General features: G+C 41.6%; 1 protein-coding gene across 1 annotated transcript; it reads left to right on the plus strand.

Moving 5' to 3' along the window:
• The first annotated feature begins 734 nt into the window (after positions 1-734).
• On the plus strand, positions 735-17,562 carry esyt1b (extended synaptotagmin-like protein 1b). Its single transcript, XM_079342528.1, has 52 exons — positions 735-1,459; positions 2,543-2,584; positions 3,631-3,765; positions 3,860-3,933; positions 4,041-4,113; positions 4,289-4,378; positions 4,554-4,609; positions 4,756-4,876; positions 4,961-5,137; positions 5,377-5,459; positions 5,695-5,743; positions 5,839-5,928; positions 6,060-6,155; positions 6,640-6,711; positions 6,797-6,883; positions 6,999-7,148; positions 7,303-7,416; positions 7,521-7,697; positions 7,789-7,874; positions 7,961-8,009; positions 8,129-8,218; positions 8,306-8,401; positions 8,498-8,569; positions 8,677-8,763; positions 8,879-9,025; positions 9,533-9,636; positions 9,720-9,888; positions 9,981-10,157; positions 10,263-10,345; positions 10,591-10,639; positions 10,729-10,818; positions 10,959-11,054; positions 11,417-11,488; positions 11,882-11,968; positions 12,055-12,201; positions 12,294-12,430; positions 12,739-12,865; positions 12,958-13,043; positions 13,147-13,288; positions 13,399-13,575; positions 13,665-13,747; positions 14,036-14,084; positions 14,179-14,268; positions 14,370-14,465; positions 14,560-14,631; positions 14,723-14,809; positions 14,889-15,035; positions 15,133-15,275; positions 15,637-15,768; positions 15,846-15,948; positions 16,247-16,296; positions 16,765-17,562. Exons 1-52 carry the CDS (start codon positions 1,100-1,102, stop codon positions 16,790-16,792), a joined length of 5,496 nt encoding a protein of 1,831 aa, XP_079198654.1. The 5' UTR covers positions 735-1,099; the 3' UTR covers positions 16,793-17,562.
• The last annotated feature ends 75 nt before the right edge of the window (positions 17,563-17,637 follow it).

The following is a 17,637-nucleotide window of genomic DNA, read 5'->3' on the forward strand; positions in this document are numbered from 1 at the left end:
AGGACTTTGTGCAGCTTGTGTTTATATTTTTGTGCATCGCTTTGCTGTAAACTAACTTTGATACTTTGCACATTTAAAAAAACAAAAACAAAACAAGAATAACATGTCAACTTTAACTCTTGCTTTGTCCGTAGCTTTATTTACAGTTGCTTTCATATTACTGTTAACACAGGTAAGAAAAACAAGCCATGCCCAGGGATTCAGGTTCTTGAGACTAGCATGATCTTACAGTCTCATTACTTGACTTGGTTGGGTGGAGGCACATTGTGTAAACTTGAATATTATACCATGTGCTTCTTCAGTAGCCTCACATCCGCGTGGCTGTCTAAACAAAGGGGATATGTGATGTTTGTGTAAGAGCAGCCTGGGAATCATGGCTCTGGCATGTGAGCTCCGGGGATTTAGGGATTGAGAAAAAAAATGCCCAGTCTGCTGTTTCAAAACAATGCGGGGATGCAGCAGAAAAGAGTTGATGGATTAAGAAATTGAGAGGTGTTTGTAAAGCTGTCTCAAAATATTACCCTTGAAAATTGAGCACACTTGTAAAATTAACCGGGCAGGTACAGTTACATTTCAAGTTACTGTAAAAGTAACATTTGTATGTTTACATTGCCTTGGAAAATCTGAGTAGACACCGACCCAATGCTGCAGTAATCACGATGATTACTTGATGTTTGATAAGTGTGATGCCACTGCAGCGAAAGAGTCAAAGATGCGTTCAACGCTTCAGACAGAGGGCGTGTTTTCATCTACATAACGGGACTCCTGAAGAGCCAAACACGTCGTCGGGCCACTTCCCCCAAGTCTGTGCTTACTAAGCAGCCGAGGACACAATCCAAATCGGTTACCAAAACAAAAATCAATACCTTAAGATGCGGCATGGAAAAACGGTGAACTAGCGAAGCTGAAGTAGCAGGACATCTATGGTGACGTAGCAGTACGTTTGTCAAACGGTAAGTTCGCCAGCCGACGCTGGAAATGGGACATTAGAGCAACCGTCCGAACACACAAAGACGCACTCAAATAAGTGTTTTTTATTTTTTTATTTTTTTTAAAAGGCAGCTTACTTACTTATATATTGATTTAAGAAGATACCACCATGCAAAACGACAAGTCTGAACCAAGCGAAGCAAAGGGCGCAGCAGTGTGTCCGAGCGCGAGCTCAGCGCTGGTCCCCGCAGCAGAAGAGACGGATCCTCCTCAACCCAAAGGGATCAGTGCGGTCGCGGTGCTTTGGACGTTTGGGAAATGTCTGGGAGCCCTGCTGCCCGTTTACCTGGCCGGCTACTACCGGGTCAGTACCAGCCTGTTGGTGTGTGGGATGATGGTCTACACGGGATGGAAACATGCAAGAGAAGCCAAAGAGGCACGACTGCAATCAGCCATTCAATTTCTCAGCAGCGAGGAGGAGTACACGTCCTCCAAAGTGTCCAAAATCAAACGAGATCTTCCTTCGTGGGTAAGACAATAACAACCCTGCAACTTTTGCGAGTGTCACCTAAAGTCAATTATCCTATCCTACCTGAACCCTCTTTGACCTAAGATAACCCTACAAATAACAAGAGTGGACCCCCAAATCACAACTACAGGATGTGATAGTTGGTTTCCTGTGGCTAAATAAGCCTAATCATAGTTTTCCACACGAGGTGTCACTTTAACGGTGTGTGATTATTATTATTTTCGGGGTTGTTCACTTCATGCACATATATAATAATGTTGAATATTTACTTGATCACTATTTAACTATAGTTTACTTGCTTGCAATGGTCTGTGCCTGAAGTCCTTTTTTCCTAAAGCATAAATCTGTTCCTACATGATTTCCTCTTAGGCACATGTTAAATCTGCTTTGCGTTTGATTCTGCAGTATGTCATGACTAAACTTGTTTGAAAGAATAATTGGAGCATTGCTGAATGCACTGCAGAAAGTACAACAACACCTAAACCTTTTCATCCTTGTGCAATCTCAGTCAAAGGTGTTTGTAGCATTTGATTGAGATTTCACTAATGTTGCATGGAGTGAAACACTGCTTTGCATGTCATAAATCCTGAGAGTCTCCTATGTACCCAAAATGGAAATGTTGTTTACCACATGGGCCTGCTTTGACTCGTGTAGCCACACCCAGAAGAGGTTCCTGTTTGTTATACTTTAATGCTGTGAGTGATTTCAGGGATTTCTTGCACGTCTGCCCAGCATGCATACTTGTCTTCTAACTCAAAAAGAAGCATCGCATCCTCATGTTGCTCTCAAGCATGCATAACAAATGTGTTGTTAATGCAAAGATAAACATCATAACAACCCTCTTAAAGATTTTAAATGATCTTTGAATGGACAGTAGCTGCACTTATCTGCCTTTCTATTCTTTTAGAATGATTTGCCCCTCTCTATGGCCCAGCGCAGAAAGCACAGGGATGATATCAACTGTCATATTGATTATATTGACAGACCTGCATCAGCTATAGCTTATAACTTCCTTAACCTGGGGTGTCTATTTCGGGCTCTCTTACAAGCTAACTGTGCCTTCATTGTCCTTCTCTCTCCCAGGTCAACTTCCCAGATGTTGAGAAGGTTGAGTGGCTAAATAAGGTAAATCAATCAACCAGTGGATCCTATTTTTGCTACCTCTTTGCTCATGTCCCGACTCAAAGGGTAACAGGTTTTCATTCTCTATATGGCACCCACCTCTACGTTCACTGTTCAGCTGCTCTGCTGCTCTGCTGATTGATACTTTACTTTAGTAGGCTCTTTATTAGCTTGTGTTAGCTGATAGATGGTAGCACTGCTGCTGTTCCAGAGAAGGCCACACCTCCCACTAGTGTTAGCACTGTGTCTGTACCGCAGAGATCAGGCCCAGAGCCGAGCAGGCCCAGAGCCAGGCAAGCCTTTCAACATTTCCATTTCATTGCAGGCTCGTTCATAGGAAGGGGGAGGAGCTGCCCACTTCCCCCAAACTAAATACAACTGTGGCCATTGTCTCCGTGCCTTTCTTCTAGCTCAGAAGTTCTACTGTAGAGCTTATAATTTTGACATGTAGTAATAAAATTATTCCTGCAGGCAAAAGCATGAAATGAATTTGCGAGGGAAAGGAACAAGAAGAGGTTTGAGACTCTCTCATGGAGAGGAGGTCAGCAGATTGCCTTGTTGTTCAGGCTGCAAGCAGCCGATGACTCACGCTCCACTTATGCCAGGCAGAAACCAACTCTAGGGATTTTTTTTCTCTTTTCAGTCTCACAAGCAGACAACCCGACCGAGCTACTGATTTCATGTTTTTGCCCTATATGGATCAAACGTTTACTCGTTTATGTGTCACATGTAATATTTTGATGACACATGTGTCACATGTAATAAAATGGTAGAACATAGAGCTATGTAAGGACCTGGAGTAGCAAATGAACAGCTGATAAGACTGAGCTGGCTACAGCTGTCTCTGCCAGTCCTCTTTTGCTGCTAAAGGAAGCGGAGGAATTTAACAGTTAGTTTCATTGCTATGTGGCCTTAATGACAACATTACTTTTAGCTGTAGTCTCTGGTTGCAGGCATGTACACTGTATGCTGTATGGTATTGTATATGGCATTCTGAGTCAAGTATTAAGACGCAAAGCTTATAACCACATTGTGTTTTGCTTACATAGGTGCTGCAGCAGGTGTGGCCATTTGTGGGCCAGTACCTTGAGAAGCTGCTTGTGGAGACCATTGCTCCATCCATCCGCGCCTCAAGCACTCACCTCCAGACCCTTAGCTTCTCAAAAGTGGACATGGGGAACAAGGTTAGGCCAGCAAGAGCTCAATCAAAGCACATGTATGTTAACTGATGAGTGTAGATAATATTGTGCAAACAAATATTCCTTCCGTTTGCTACAGGCCATGAAGGTTGTCGGGATCAAGGCACACACAGAGAACGATAAAGGACAAGTCCTGCTAGATTTGTATATAAGGTGAATCTTATTATGTCTGCTCCTTCGATTTATAAGTCAGCACGCACACTTTTTGAACTTAAAGAAGGGATTGTTGAAAATCACATTCTTGTTTTTTACATCCTCAGCTACGTTGGAAACGTAGAGATCAATGTTGAAGTGAAGAGGTACTTCTGCAAAGCTGGAGTCAAAGGAATACAGGTATGTCTTCTTTAGAGTTTAAAGTGATGTTTGGCTTACTTGCAGAGTTAAAAAAAGACATTCATACAGATATGTTGCCTTACTAAAGAGATAACTGACAACATTAACAACAACTTGCCATTCTGTATATGTGGATCCATATTTTTTTTTAACAAACATCCCTTTCTTCCCTCAGCTACATGGGATGATGCGGGTGATCCTGGAGCCTCTGATCGGCGATGTACCCATAGTGGGAGCAGTCACTATGTTCTTCATCCGTCGGCCTGTATGTCTATTTAAATTCACCTCTATATGTCCTTTTATTGTTGCTCCTCTCTCCCCATCCTTGCCACTATCATGTATCTCAATATGGACTCGCCTGCTTTTCATTCTATTGATTTCTCATCAACCCAGGCTGCTTGGCTACACACATAACATTCCCCTGTCTTATCTTCTTCCAGAAACTAGACATCAATTGGACTGGACTGACTAATTTGTTGGACATTCCTGGACTGAAGTGAGTCATCCAGAAATAACCCTTCATAGACACACACAGCAACAACTTTCTTATTATAACCATCAGACATTTTGTCTATGTACGGGTTTTCTCAGACCTTTGACCAGGCTGAAGATTTTAAAATGCCTCCTCTCTTTTTTTCTCAGTGTCATGTCTGACAGCATGATTATGGATGCCATCGCCTCCTTCTTGGTCCTGCCAAACCGCCTCGTTGTCCCTCTGGTTCCAGGCCTGCATGTGGCTCAACTACGCTCCCCTTTGCCCAGGGTAAAAATAAATATGCAAATGCACATGGATGTAAAGTGTAATTTCATTTCATGTCTGAATCAATGCTGTTCTATCTATCTTAAGGGAATGGTACGCATTCATCTACTGGAGGCACAGAATCTCGCAGCAAAGGACAACTATGTGAAAGGGGTCATGGCTGGCTTGTCTGACCCCTATGCCATATTGAGGGTTGGCCCCCAGACCTTCACCTCCAAACACATTGACAACACAGACTCCCCAAAGTGGGAAGAGATGTATGAGGTAAGACCAAAGGGGTTTATAAGGAGTGTGGATTTTATGTCATCATGTCTCTGCATATAAAGGCGTGAGAAGAATTGTTCATTTATCATTTCATATTGTTCTGTTGCACAAGCGATTAAACTGTTACAGGTGGTGCTGCCAATTTTCACATCATTCATGGTCACATGAGGCCACAGCCCGCGTCCATATAAACCGTCCTGTCAGTCCTCATGTCCCTGTGTGTGTGTCTGGTACATCAGGTCATTGTCCATGAAGTGCCTGGTCAAGAATTGGAGGTGGAGGTATATGACAAAGACACAGACCAGGATGATTTCCTGGGCAGGTACATATGCTGCATAGTTCATGTATCTTGTGTGCATATGTTTAACTCAAGCGTTGTCACCTTTCATCTGCCACCTTTTATGAGCGAGATGAAAAAATAATGTTACCTTTTATGTTCAAGCTTGGAAAGTAAGAGTCTTCGCGTTCAGTGCTGAATCCTTTTTTTTTTTTTTAAACGTAAACATGTGCTTGTACAACTTTTTAGTTACTCAGTCTCACTCTTTTCCTCCATGTAGGACCAAATTGGATTTGGGCATTGTGAAAAAATCCATAGTCGTTGATGATGTAAGTAGAAAGCTGTTTTTTGTCATCGTCACCATTTTCATCCAGAAGAGTCTGAACTCTTATCAGTTAATGTGTGCCCGTTGCTGTCTCTCCAGTGGTTCACTTTAAAAGACACTCCATCAGGAAAGGTTCATTTCCGACTCGAGTGGTTGACTTTACTGCCAAACACAGATAAACTTGAGCAGGTTTGAAGCACCTATTTCCATTAATACATAATAGATGACTTTAGAGTGTTATACATCTGCATGTGGCATTCAGGGCAATTTATCACATTGATGGATTATGAAAAAAAATCCGATTTGTTATTCTCCCACAGATCATGAAGAGGAATGAAAGCATTAGAAGTAAGGCTGGTGATCCGCCTTCTTCAGCCATCTTGGTGGTGTATCTAGACAAGGCTGAGGCACTTCCTGTAAGTCAAATATCTCTACCCTCTCCGTGCCCACAATTGTGTCTGCTGAGTGCTGTTTCCTGCGTGCGGTTGAACTGTGGCAGAACTGTGACTACCACCTGTCTAACATTCCTCAAAGCTGTTGCCTTGGCCTATAACCCTGTTCATACCATTTGTACAGTATATGCTTCAGTGAGGCTGTTAAACACTCACTTCTGCTGTCACATCATTCATAAAAGAGTGGCACACTCTTTGCAAGAAAACTCAGTCGTTGCTGTTTAATTCAATGCAGATTTACACTTCCTGATTAAGCCATGTGCTGTGCTACTTCCTGTTGGTTGTTTTTGCTGTTGCTATGGTAGCCTTGTACACACTATTATTCACGTCAACCACGTGTTTTCAGGATGGAAGAGAAGTCTATTTTTGCTCTGCTCTTGGTCACAGAATGTCACTGTATACATGCCTAAAGGTGTTTTCATATTTATTTTGAACTTTGTGTCTTTAGATGAAAAAGGGAAATAAAGAGCCCAACCCCATGGTCCAGTTGTCTGTGGAGGACGTCACAAGAGAGAGCAGGGTATACAAAGTGGTCAAATTCATGACAGTACTGGAGAGTCTGTTTTCACTTCATTTTAAAGGATGCTCTTTATTCTTGCATGTAGACTTGTTACACAACCGTTGATCCCCAGTGGGAGGAAGCCTTTACCTTCTTCATTCACAATCCTCACAAGCAGAACATTGACATCCAGGTAAAAGCTCGTAAAATTCACCTCTGCACTGGACTTTGTGTTTGGGATTCTGAAAACTAATTGTGGTCTCTCTTTTTGGGTGTTGCTTCACTTTAAAAAAATGAAATAAAAATAGGTGAAGGACGCTGACCGTGTGCAGACACTGGGCAGTCTGACCATCCCTTTGTCCCGCCTGCTGTCCAATTCTAATCTCTCACTCGACCAGTGGTTCCAGTTAGACAACTCTGGGCAAGCCAGTCGCATCTACATCAACACAATACTCAGGGTAAAAAGGCACCAAGACCATTTCACTCCTACTGTCCTACATGACAACAAATAGTGGCTTAATTGTCTTTGACAGCAGTTTTTAAGACATCAAATTGTTGAATTATCTTTTTTTTTCTCTCTCTCTACATCTCCATTTTTTCTTTTACACATAGGTCCTGTGGTTAGATGAGGAACGTATTCCATCCGATGTGTCATCTAATCTGGAGGCTGGACTGTACAAACAGCTGCCCCAACAGACCTCCCCACATCCTAGCTTTGCCACTGAGGTAACAAAGAGCAATGCAATTTTGACTCTGACAAATGGCTTTGTTTTCTAGTTGCTAATTTTCCTTTGTTTGTGCTTCCCCCCCCCCCCCCCCCCCCCCCCCAGGGTCTGCTCAGAATTCACCTACTGGAGGGGCAGAATCTTGTTCCAAAAGATAACATGATGGGGGGAATGGTGAAAGGCAAAAGTGACCCCTACGTCAAGATCAACATCGGGGGTGAAACATTCACAAGTCAGGTTATCAAGAGTAACCTTAACCCCATGTGGAATGAGATGTATGAAGTAAGTAGAATAAGGATGCTTCTTTGCAGTTGGTTGTGAAACTGATGGAAGTTGTGGAATTTTGATGTTTACTGTCTTGTTCACCACTCAGGTGATTCTTACCCAGCTGCCTGGCCAGGAGCTGCATGTGGAGATGTTTGATAAAGACATGGACATGAAGGATGATTTCATGGGCAGGTACAGTACTTACCAGTAGTTTGATTATCAAACATGATGACTTAATTCATCAAAATAACACTATACCCCCATTTCCTGACGTATAGGTTGAAGATCAGTCTGAAGGACATCATTGACTCCCAGTACACTGATCAGGTGGGATCTTCCATGACTGTGCTGCGTGATTGGGTTCAAAGAGTTTGCAAAGTGGTGCAAAGGCCACTATGAAGCTAACCTGTTGTATGCTGCGTGCATGTTTCTGTTTCTGTTCTCAGTGGTACACTCTCAGTGATGTGAAGTCAGGGCGGGTTCACCTGGTGCTGGAATGGGTTCCAACATCCTCAGAGTCCGAGAGAGTGGACCAGGTGAGGATTCTCCAGATAAATCCTGGACCAACGGGCCTGTGATGGTGAGCTCCATCTATACTCGTCTGTTCTTTCCTGTGTTTTCAGGTTCTTCAGTTCTATTCCAGAAAGTCCTACCAAAACAAGGTGGTCCCTTCTGCTGGCCTGCTATTCCTCTTTGTTGACCAAGCGGATGGCTTACCAGTAAGCGTTATATATTATTGATTCTACGGATGATGTCCAGAATATGCAGTTCATGTTTATTATACTTTGATTGTAATGTTCTCTCTCTCTCTGCAGGTTAAAAAGAGCGGCAAGGAGCCCAAAGTGGGAGCTGACATTACTCTTGGAGAAAAGTCTTGTAAAACTACTGTAAGACCTTAAACTTTCTTTAGTTTACAATATGCAGTGTATATTGTTGTATTGTAAGTGTGTCACTATATCTGTCACTGTATCATCTGACTGCTGCACCTCTTAAGGTGTGTGATCGTACCACATCACCTCGGTGGAATGAGGCTTTCTGCTTCATGGTGAAAGACCCCAGAAAAGATATTCTTGTAGTTAAGGTAAGCAACCTTTAGTGCATTTTAAAGATGACCAGAAAAAGTGTCAATGATACAGATGATCCCACTTTGATGCACAGTTAAACCTGTGCTAACAGCCTACAATGCTTCTCTTCAGCTTTCACACAGCTGGACTTTGCCCATTGGTTCCTTGGTGTTTCCCATCAGTGAGCTGCTCTCTGAGCCAGAACTGGTCCTGGACCAGTGGTTCCATCTGGACGGAGCCACACCTGAGAGTCAGGTTCTTCTGAGGGCTGAGCTCAAAGTGAGAGAAGTCTTTGTCTGCTGCTCTGTCATGTTCTCTGCTTGTGTTTTAAGTTTCCTTCCCACTGTCACTTCATCACTCTCCCTGTTGAGCCCTAATCGCTCACGCACCAGCAGTTTCCTACATTTTGAAGGTGAGCTGAGTGTGCGAACACGTAGCATCGATATTAAGGAAACAGCCTTCATCATAGTAATGAAATCTGATGCCTGTCAGCCACCTTATATCCTACTTTTTATTTCATGCCCCCCCCTTGAGAATAAAGAACTCAGGGGTTGGCTTCCTGACATTTTCTAGAAATGTTCATAAGTACGTGTGTGAGTGAGAGCAGCTCATGTTTGTCTCTTTTCCAATCCCTCTGCTGTTGTATCGATTTCTTTTTGTCTGTCTTACTCCTTGTGTAGCTCTTACACCTCTTTGGGTCTTATTCTGTATTTCTTTTAATCTTTTCAACAATGTTTAATATGTATGTTGATGTTTTATCATTGTTCCATTGTTTCTAAACTACAGATGCTGATTCCTAGTAAATGCCCAGTTCCCAGTGATAAGGCTAAGGACATTTCTGAGCCAGAACCTCCTACTGCCCCTGAAAAGGAGACAGAAACAGTTCTGAGGTTAGATAGTTTCACCTGTAAGTTTTCGCTGACTTTATTCTTTTGTTTCTTCAATATTTTTTGCTTCTTTTACTGATGTCTAGGTCAAGTTCAGTGGACGCTCCCCCTGTGGAGACTATAGTCTCTTCACATGAGGATGTTGATGTTAAGGAAACAGCAGCAGATGTGATTGAGGAAGAGCTTGAAGAATCCGCCAGCTCTGCCCTAGCTTTACCTCCTCACACTTCTCCAGACTTAAGCTTCGCCAGCGAGGTAAAACACTTAGTGAAGGACATATTCTACAGAACATCTCACCTTGAAAGGTCAGATAAAAAATAATGATAGCGTTTGATATCCTCCTGTAGGGGCTGCTGAGGATCATCCTGTTGCAGGCTCAGAATCTGGTTGCTAAAGACAACAAGATGGGGGGGATGGTAAAGGGCAAGAGTGACCCCTATGCAAAGATTAATGTTGGAGAGGTCATGTTCAAGAGCAGTGTGATCAAGGAGAATCTGAACCCAGTCTGGAATGAGATGTATGAGGTTTGTAAGAAAGTGGGAATTTAGAGTTGTCATCAAGATGACTATGAAAATTATTCATGTTAACCACCTTAATGTCGGAGAGTGAACTGTTCTGTGCTCATTCAGGTAGTGCTGAGGCCTCAGTCAGGACAGCTGGTGCAGATAGAGCTGTTTGACAAAGACATGGACAAAGACGACTTCCTCGGCAGGTAATGGACAACAGCAAAGTTTAAGCTGTCCGACTATGTGGGCTCATGTTTAAAGACCCAAACTGTAGTAACATCAAAGATACATAGACACCCAAATGACCATTTGGTGTATTTTTAAAGAGGTCGAATCTGCAGTGTGTTTTCCTTCATGACAACAGTGTTTATTATTGTAGACAAAATGTGAAAGATAATTTTTAGGACAGATTGATGTGTAAAATGTGCTTCAATGTTTTTATTGTGAGCAGATTCCAAATCAGTGTGGCAGACGTCATCACTTCCCAGTACACAGACCAGGTTAGTATGCCATGCTTTACTGGATCTTATAATTATTGCTGCTGCGTAATCATACCCTTTAATTCAATGAGTGTACGTCTGTGCTTCAGTGGTACACCCTGAATGACGTCAAGTCCGGAAGCATTCGCCTCATACTGGAGTGGGTCCCAGCAGTGTCCCACAGTGCAACCCTCCAACAAGTCAGTGACATTTTGTGTCATCTTTTGCTTCTTTTCCTTCTCATATTCATGCAGAAATGAATAATCTATGTATATTTATCTTCTAATTCTCAAACATCGTTCCCTGATGAGTCCACTGTGCATGTCTTTCTGTGCTGCAGGTGATGCATTTGCAGTCGCTGCAGTCTTTTCAGAACAAGGCCATTTTCACTGCAGCGCTGCTCTTCGTTTATGTGGACAGAGCTCACTCTTTGCCTGTAAGTTCTTCCTAGTTTGACTAATTGGTGTAAAAAAAAAACCCAAAAAACAAACAATGCCATGTGCTGTGGCACTTCCTGTCGGTCGTAACTACAATTTAGCAATCTCTGAATTTTAGATAGACAACAGTTTATAGAGCACATGTGAATAAAAGATGTTCTGTCGTATTTAACAGTTAGTTAAAACAAACACCTAAGAGTTAATTCATTTAAAGCTGGATGAAATTCAACCTGTTTTGTTGGAAAGTGTAGTGCTGCAGTGTGAGTCAGGAATGTTTATTGTTTTAAAGAAAAAGAACTGTTGCCCCGATTATAATGAACAGAAACTTAGTCAAATATTTGTTCTGTCTTTTCATGTTTAGTTTAAGAAAAGTGGAAAGGAGCCCAAGGCCGGGGTTGAGCTTGTTTTTGGTGACACAACCTACAAAACCAAGGTATGTAACAGATACTAATGACATTGAACAAATACACTTTGGATGAAACCATTGAGTTTTTTTTTTATCTTAGCAATCAATAAATCCTTTTAAGTAATAAAGTGTGATTAACTCCCCATCACAAACTGATGTCCTTTTAAATGTTTCAAAATCTAATGAAGCGGCTACATAAAGTTAAGTAACTTGAACTTTGCTGCCCCCATCTGGAGCCTCTAGAAAAGACACTGGGATTGATAGTTATGCCAGCTAGTACAGAACCTCATTATGACCTTCAGACGACCTTTTTTAAAATAAAATGAAGATCAACTTGAGAAAAGATCATTCATCATCTGTTATTGTTGTTTCCAGTTGAAAAGATCACTTTCCCCTCCTCTCTTTTTTTTCTGTCTGAAGGTATGTGATCGCTCCAGATCACCTCAGTGGAGTGAAGCCTTTTACTTCTTGGTGCGTGACCCCAGAGAGGAGATGCTCATACTGAAGGTGATTTTCTCAAAGTTCTTACAAGCTGTATATGAAGGAAAATCTCTGCCTCTGACCAACATTGTCCATGGTCCTTCCCTGTCCAGCTGTCCAGTGCATGGGACCAGCCTCTGGGATCTCTTGTAGTCCCTGTGAGAGAGCTGCTATCTGAACAGCAGCTCGTCCTGGATCAGTGGATGCCTCTCGACGGAGCTTTACGTGAAAGCGAGATTCTTCTGAGGGCTGAACTAAAGGTAACGGAACACACACACACACACACACACACATTCATATTAATGTTACAGGTTATGCTGGATAACCAATTGTATATCAACATTGTTGACAGATCCTCAGCTCAAGGATGACTGAAGCTCCACAGCCCTCTGTGATTGGTTCAGAGAAAGAAGAGACGCTCGTTTCAGCTGAACAGACATTCAAAGCAGCCAGTGAGGACAAGAAAAGCTCCGAGCTGCCAGCAGACGAGTGAGTGTCATGTGCTTCGTTTGATAATACTTACATAAAACCCTGCAGACTTTACATTTGTCTTATTAAAAACTCGCAAACCACAAAATGACGTGTTTCTCTAAATCTGAGGACAAGTAAGCATCAGGTCAACACTGTATCAAATGTGTAGTACCTGTTGACTAGATAAGAAACAGAAGGATCTTTATCAAAAGGCCCCTATAACACACTCCTCTTAACCCAAGTGACACTAATCAAAGCTAACATTTCCTCATTTAAGTCCCAGTCAGAATGGTTGAGTGTTTTCTGACAGCAGTGTGTATTTACAGAGCTGTTTGTCCACCAAGTCAGTTCAAACACTTTGAAGCAGTAACAGCAGCAGCAGAAGAAGAATATGCTCCTCCTGCTGAACCTGCAGACATTCACAGCACTTCTGATACATTCCCTGTTTCCACAGTGAGTCATAGCACGCTCTCGTCCCTCTTTACTATGTTTAACCTGTCTGCCGTCACCATCATAACCTTCATGTTATTCCCCTGCATGTCGAGGGACCAGCTGATATAGAGGAGCCTTCCTCTCATTCAGACATAGCAGCTAAAGGAGACTTTGAACCGCAAAAAATACAAACAGAGGGGTGGGTTTCACATCAAAGCAAATTCAACATGTTTCCCTTTTATTGAGGAGATAAAGAAGAAGAAAGGCACCTAATTGCGCCCTTGCTTTGTGTTTTTGGGTAGAACTGGTTTGGGAAACCTTGCTCAGGCAACTGTGACTGGTCTTCCTGTTAACACTGTGGGTCCAGCAGAAGTCCCAGAAACCCCCAAAGCTGGGAAAGTTCTTCCACCAAACACCAACCCCAGCCAGGACTTTGCAAAAGAGGTGGGTTTAGTTTTTTTTTACACTGCTAAGCAGGTTGTAAGTTGAACATACATGTAAGCTTTGTGCTTGGCATACTTACTGTATGGTTTTCTGCAATCTTCATCCTGTAGGGGCTACTGAGGATTCACCTGCTGGAGGCACAGAATCTGGTTGCCAAGGACAACCTGATGGGGGGCATGGTGAAGGGCAAGAGTGACCCCTATGTGAAGATCAAGATTGGGGATGTTGCGTTTAAGAGTCATGTTATCAAGGAGAATCTCAACCCAACGTGGAATGAGGTGTACGAGGTATGAAGGAGTGTTCAAACCTTTTGTGTGTATCACTGCGGGGTCAGTGTCCCCGTACAAATATCAACTTTTATTTTTCTCTTGAACAGGTTGTTCTGAAGGGAAACAGTTTTGAGGAGATCAAGTTTGAAGCTTTTGACAAAGATTTGGATTCTGATGACTTCCTTGGCAGGTGTGTATCTTAACCTTGTTTAATAAGTTACCTATATCACTGCTCAATAAATGGACCCTGTTTACAGATATGCATGTGAGTAATTGACCGATGAGATAAACCAGGGACTCCAAAGAAGTCCGCACTTTTATCCATAAGTGCAGACAAATGTCATTGCATCTGGTCTGTCATTTTAATGTCCACATTAAATAAAAAGACTACATAGTCTGTGCTGTTTTTCATAAAGTGTTTGTTTCTTAAAGTTAGAGACTGAAGTAATTAAACAGAGTTGTGTTTTGTTGCTCCAAGGTTCAGTGTCAAACTTAATGAGGTCATCCGCTCCCAGTACACAGATCAGGTTAGTCAACATTTCTAAACACTGTTTGTTTTCATTTCCTTATTTACAGGGAGTTGTTCACTTATTCTGTATCTGACTCCTGTCTCTGTTGCAGTGGTTCACTCTGAATGATGTGAAATCTGGTCGGGTTCACTTGATACTGGAATGGGTTCCTGCTGTGGCAAATGCAGACAGACTGGACCAGGTAAATATTTACCTGTGTCTGCAGCCTCTAAACACTCAAATCCAAAGATTAACATTACAACATAAATAATCCGACCTGACTGGGTGTGCTCTGTGTCATAGGTACTGCAGCTTCAATCTCTCCAATCTTATCAGAATAAAGCCGTCCCCACTGCCGCTCTGCTCTTTGTCCACATGGAGAGTGCTCATTCTCTACCTGTAAGTCTCCTGCATTCTGGTTCCAGACTGTGCAGAAGTGAAAAAGAGTGAAAGAGTGTAATGAAATGTGTATGCTGCTTTCTCTCTTTGACAGTTGAAAAAGAGTGGAAAAGAGCCAAAAGCAGGAGCGGAGCTTATTCTTGGTGAAACAACCCACAAAACCAATGTAAGACTTCTGATGCACAGTCATGTGTAGTGAGTCAGAAGGAGGAATCATCCTTCTAATACCTTTTTTTCCCTTCATAATCTCTCTGAAGCTGTGTGACCGCAGTACCAGCCCTCAGTGGAATGAGTCTTTTTACTTCCTGGTTCATGATCCAAAACGTCAGATGCTTGTAGTTAAGGTAACAGGACATATATATTTGTTTTTAGTATCTGCACATAGACAGCAGTAATACTGAGGATTTTTTCCTTTCATTGCAGTTATCCAGTGGTTGGGACCAGCCAATGGGATCGCTGGTTGTTCCTGTCAAGGAGCTGCTTGGAGAGCCACAGCTGGTCCTGGATCAGTGGTTCTCTCTGGATGGAGCCTTACCTGAGAGTCAGATCCTGTTGAGGGTTGAACTCAAGGTTAGAATCAGAAACGCCTTCTTTTTTCTTTTTCTTTTTTTTAAAAAGTTGATTAAAAAATTATGCCTTTTTTGTGTTCTCCATTTATTTTCAACAGATTCTTGAATCCAAAATGGTGGATATGATCAGTGAAGAGTCTCTGCCCTGCGCGACCTCAGGATGTGGAGCTGGGAAGGTGAAGCTGTCTTTATCGTACGCCTCGCAGGAGAGGAAGCTCAGCGTCATTGTTCATGGCTGCAGGTGTGCTGCTTCAAAACGTTGTGTTCTAAACAATGATGGACCATTAGATGGATCATTTTCATTTACACGCTTCAAACATTAGCTTTAGCTTGTGACGCTTGCCCCCCTGATGCAACATCTAATATGGCTAATGTGAAGTCCAAAGGAGGAATAATAGGAACATTTGAAAACTCGACCAGTACATGTCATAGTAAAAAATGTGCAAAAGCTTCACTTTGCCTGGCAATTCTTTCTGCTGCCGATGAAGTTATACACCTTATAACCTCAAACTTCTAAATAAATAAATGTATCTTAATTTGTTAAATAAATGAAACTGTGATATGTGTGTCTTAACAGAATGGTTTTGTTTTTCTGTGTACAGAGGTCTGACATCTCAAAGTAAGGAGGGGGTAGACAGCTATGTCTCCCTCATGCTGCTGCCAGACAAAAACAAAGCCAGCAAGAGGAAGACAGCAGTGAAGAAAAGAGATCTCAACCCAGAATATAATGAAAGGTAATTAATAGTCTTACTGGGTTTTTTTTGTGTGTGTTTTACTTTTACTGCAAATTGTGTTTGTCAACATCTTCAAGGTTTGAGTATGATCTCGCTGTGGATGAGACGAGATTCAGACGCCTCAGTGTATCGGTGAAGAATAACTCAGCCTCCTTTAGGAGTCGTGACGTCATTGGACAGGTCAGTCTGAAGCTGAACTCCACCTGTACCTCTGATATGGCTTCCACATCAGAATAGAATAGAATAGAATGCCTTTTATTGTCATGATACAAATTGTACAATGAGATTACTTACACATACTCACCTTAGTAACATATAACATAATTTACACAGCTGCAAGCTAAGGTTGACTTACACATGACTGTTTTTAAGATTGTCTGTTTTTTAAATGTCTTTTACTCTGAGGTGCACCGACTACATCAGTAAAATACTATTTGTACTCTATACAGACTCTTAACTTTTCCTTTCTGTTCTTTAGGTGCAGATTGAGTTGGCTCGACTGGACCTGACTTCTGGTGTTACAGAATGGTGAGCAGGCTGCATATTCCCAACACTGCTATTGAAATATATCAATATTTACATATATACGTATCTGAATATTAGTAATCACTCACCACGTTAGAACTATAACTATGGCTGAAAATGTGTATTGTTCCTCTCAGATAGTGGCTGGATGAATCACACATATTTCATATAAAGTCTATGTAATTTGTCTTAAAAGTGTTCTTCTTTCTTCTTCTTCTTCTTTGAATTGTTTGCTTAAATGACAGCTATGTGGATTTCTTCAAGTGAAGCATTGAGGAAGCTAAAGTTAGGAAACATGGACTTTTTGTGAAACATTAAATATGGAGACATCACAGAGGTCATTTATCCCTCAAGCTGAGAATGACAGGTTTCTGTGGACATTTGGAGAGTGTCACTTAAAAACACTGTGAAATGAACATTGATTTAATCCACTGTTTTATTTTACTAATACTATCTCTTTATTTACTCCAGGTTCAATCTAAAAGAAGAAGATGAATAATCGTTTTGAGTGCCGCTCTCGTAGTAAAATGCCGACGATGATGTCATCCCTCTGCTCAATAATGTTCCACTGCTGCAGCTCACACAGATGCCTTCTCCTGCCCTCTTTTGCATACACAACCACTATGACGGCCCCAACTGCATCCACCCATATCTCTGTATTAGCACACAGTATAGTGCAGAATTCACTCCACTGTATATTCACACACATCAGTACTCTCACCAAAGATACAGTCAGTATGCTGAAGTAGCTTCATCACAAGAGTAAAGTGCAAATTCTCAATCATTTAAGATGACTTTATATGAAGACATGATGATTTTGAAATTGGGTACAGTAAGTAAAAGGTGTAACGGTCCAGGTTTTACTTATTTTGTGGTTTTGTTTGCTGTATTATTATTCTTTTGTTTTGCTGCATGAATGTTTTTAATGTCTTCATATCTTGTTTGAAGTGCTGTTACATTCTTAGTATTTTGTATGTGTTGATCATGATTGATCATGAAAGCTAATGCCATATCAGTATTTTGGATCTGTTTACATTTGGCTTACAATTATTTTATATTCACCGCACTTTGCTTTGTCTGTTTGAGAATTGTGTTTGAAGGTGAACTTTTATTATGTTTCTTTTATACGAGGCATGTATATGTTATGCCTTTGTCACTGTTAGATTTTGGTTCTTATTTGATGTGTGTATATTATGACAGATTATGGATCAAGTCCAATATGGTTTGTTAAAAGATGAGGACAAAAATAAACAGATTTTGCACTGCTAATTTTTCTACAGTATTGTATTTAAGATGGTTCAACATTTGTACTGATTTTAAAATCCTCCCTTCAACAGCTAACCC

This window comes from Symphodus melops (genome assembly GCF_947650265.1).
Source record: "Symphodus melops genome assembly, chromosome: 4".
Lineage (NCBI taxonomy): Eukaryota > Metazoa > Chordata > Actinopteri > Labriformes > Labridae > Symphodus > Symphodus melops.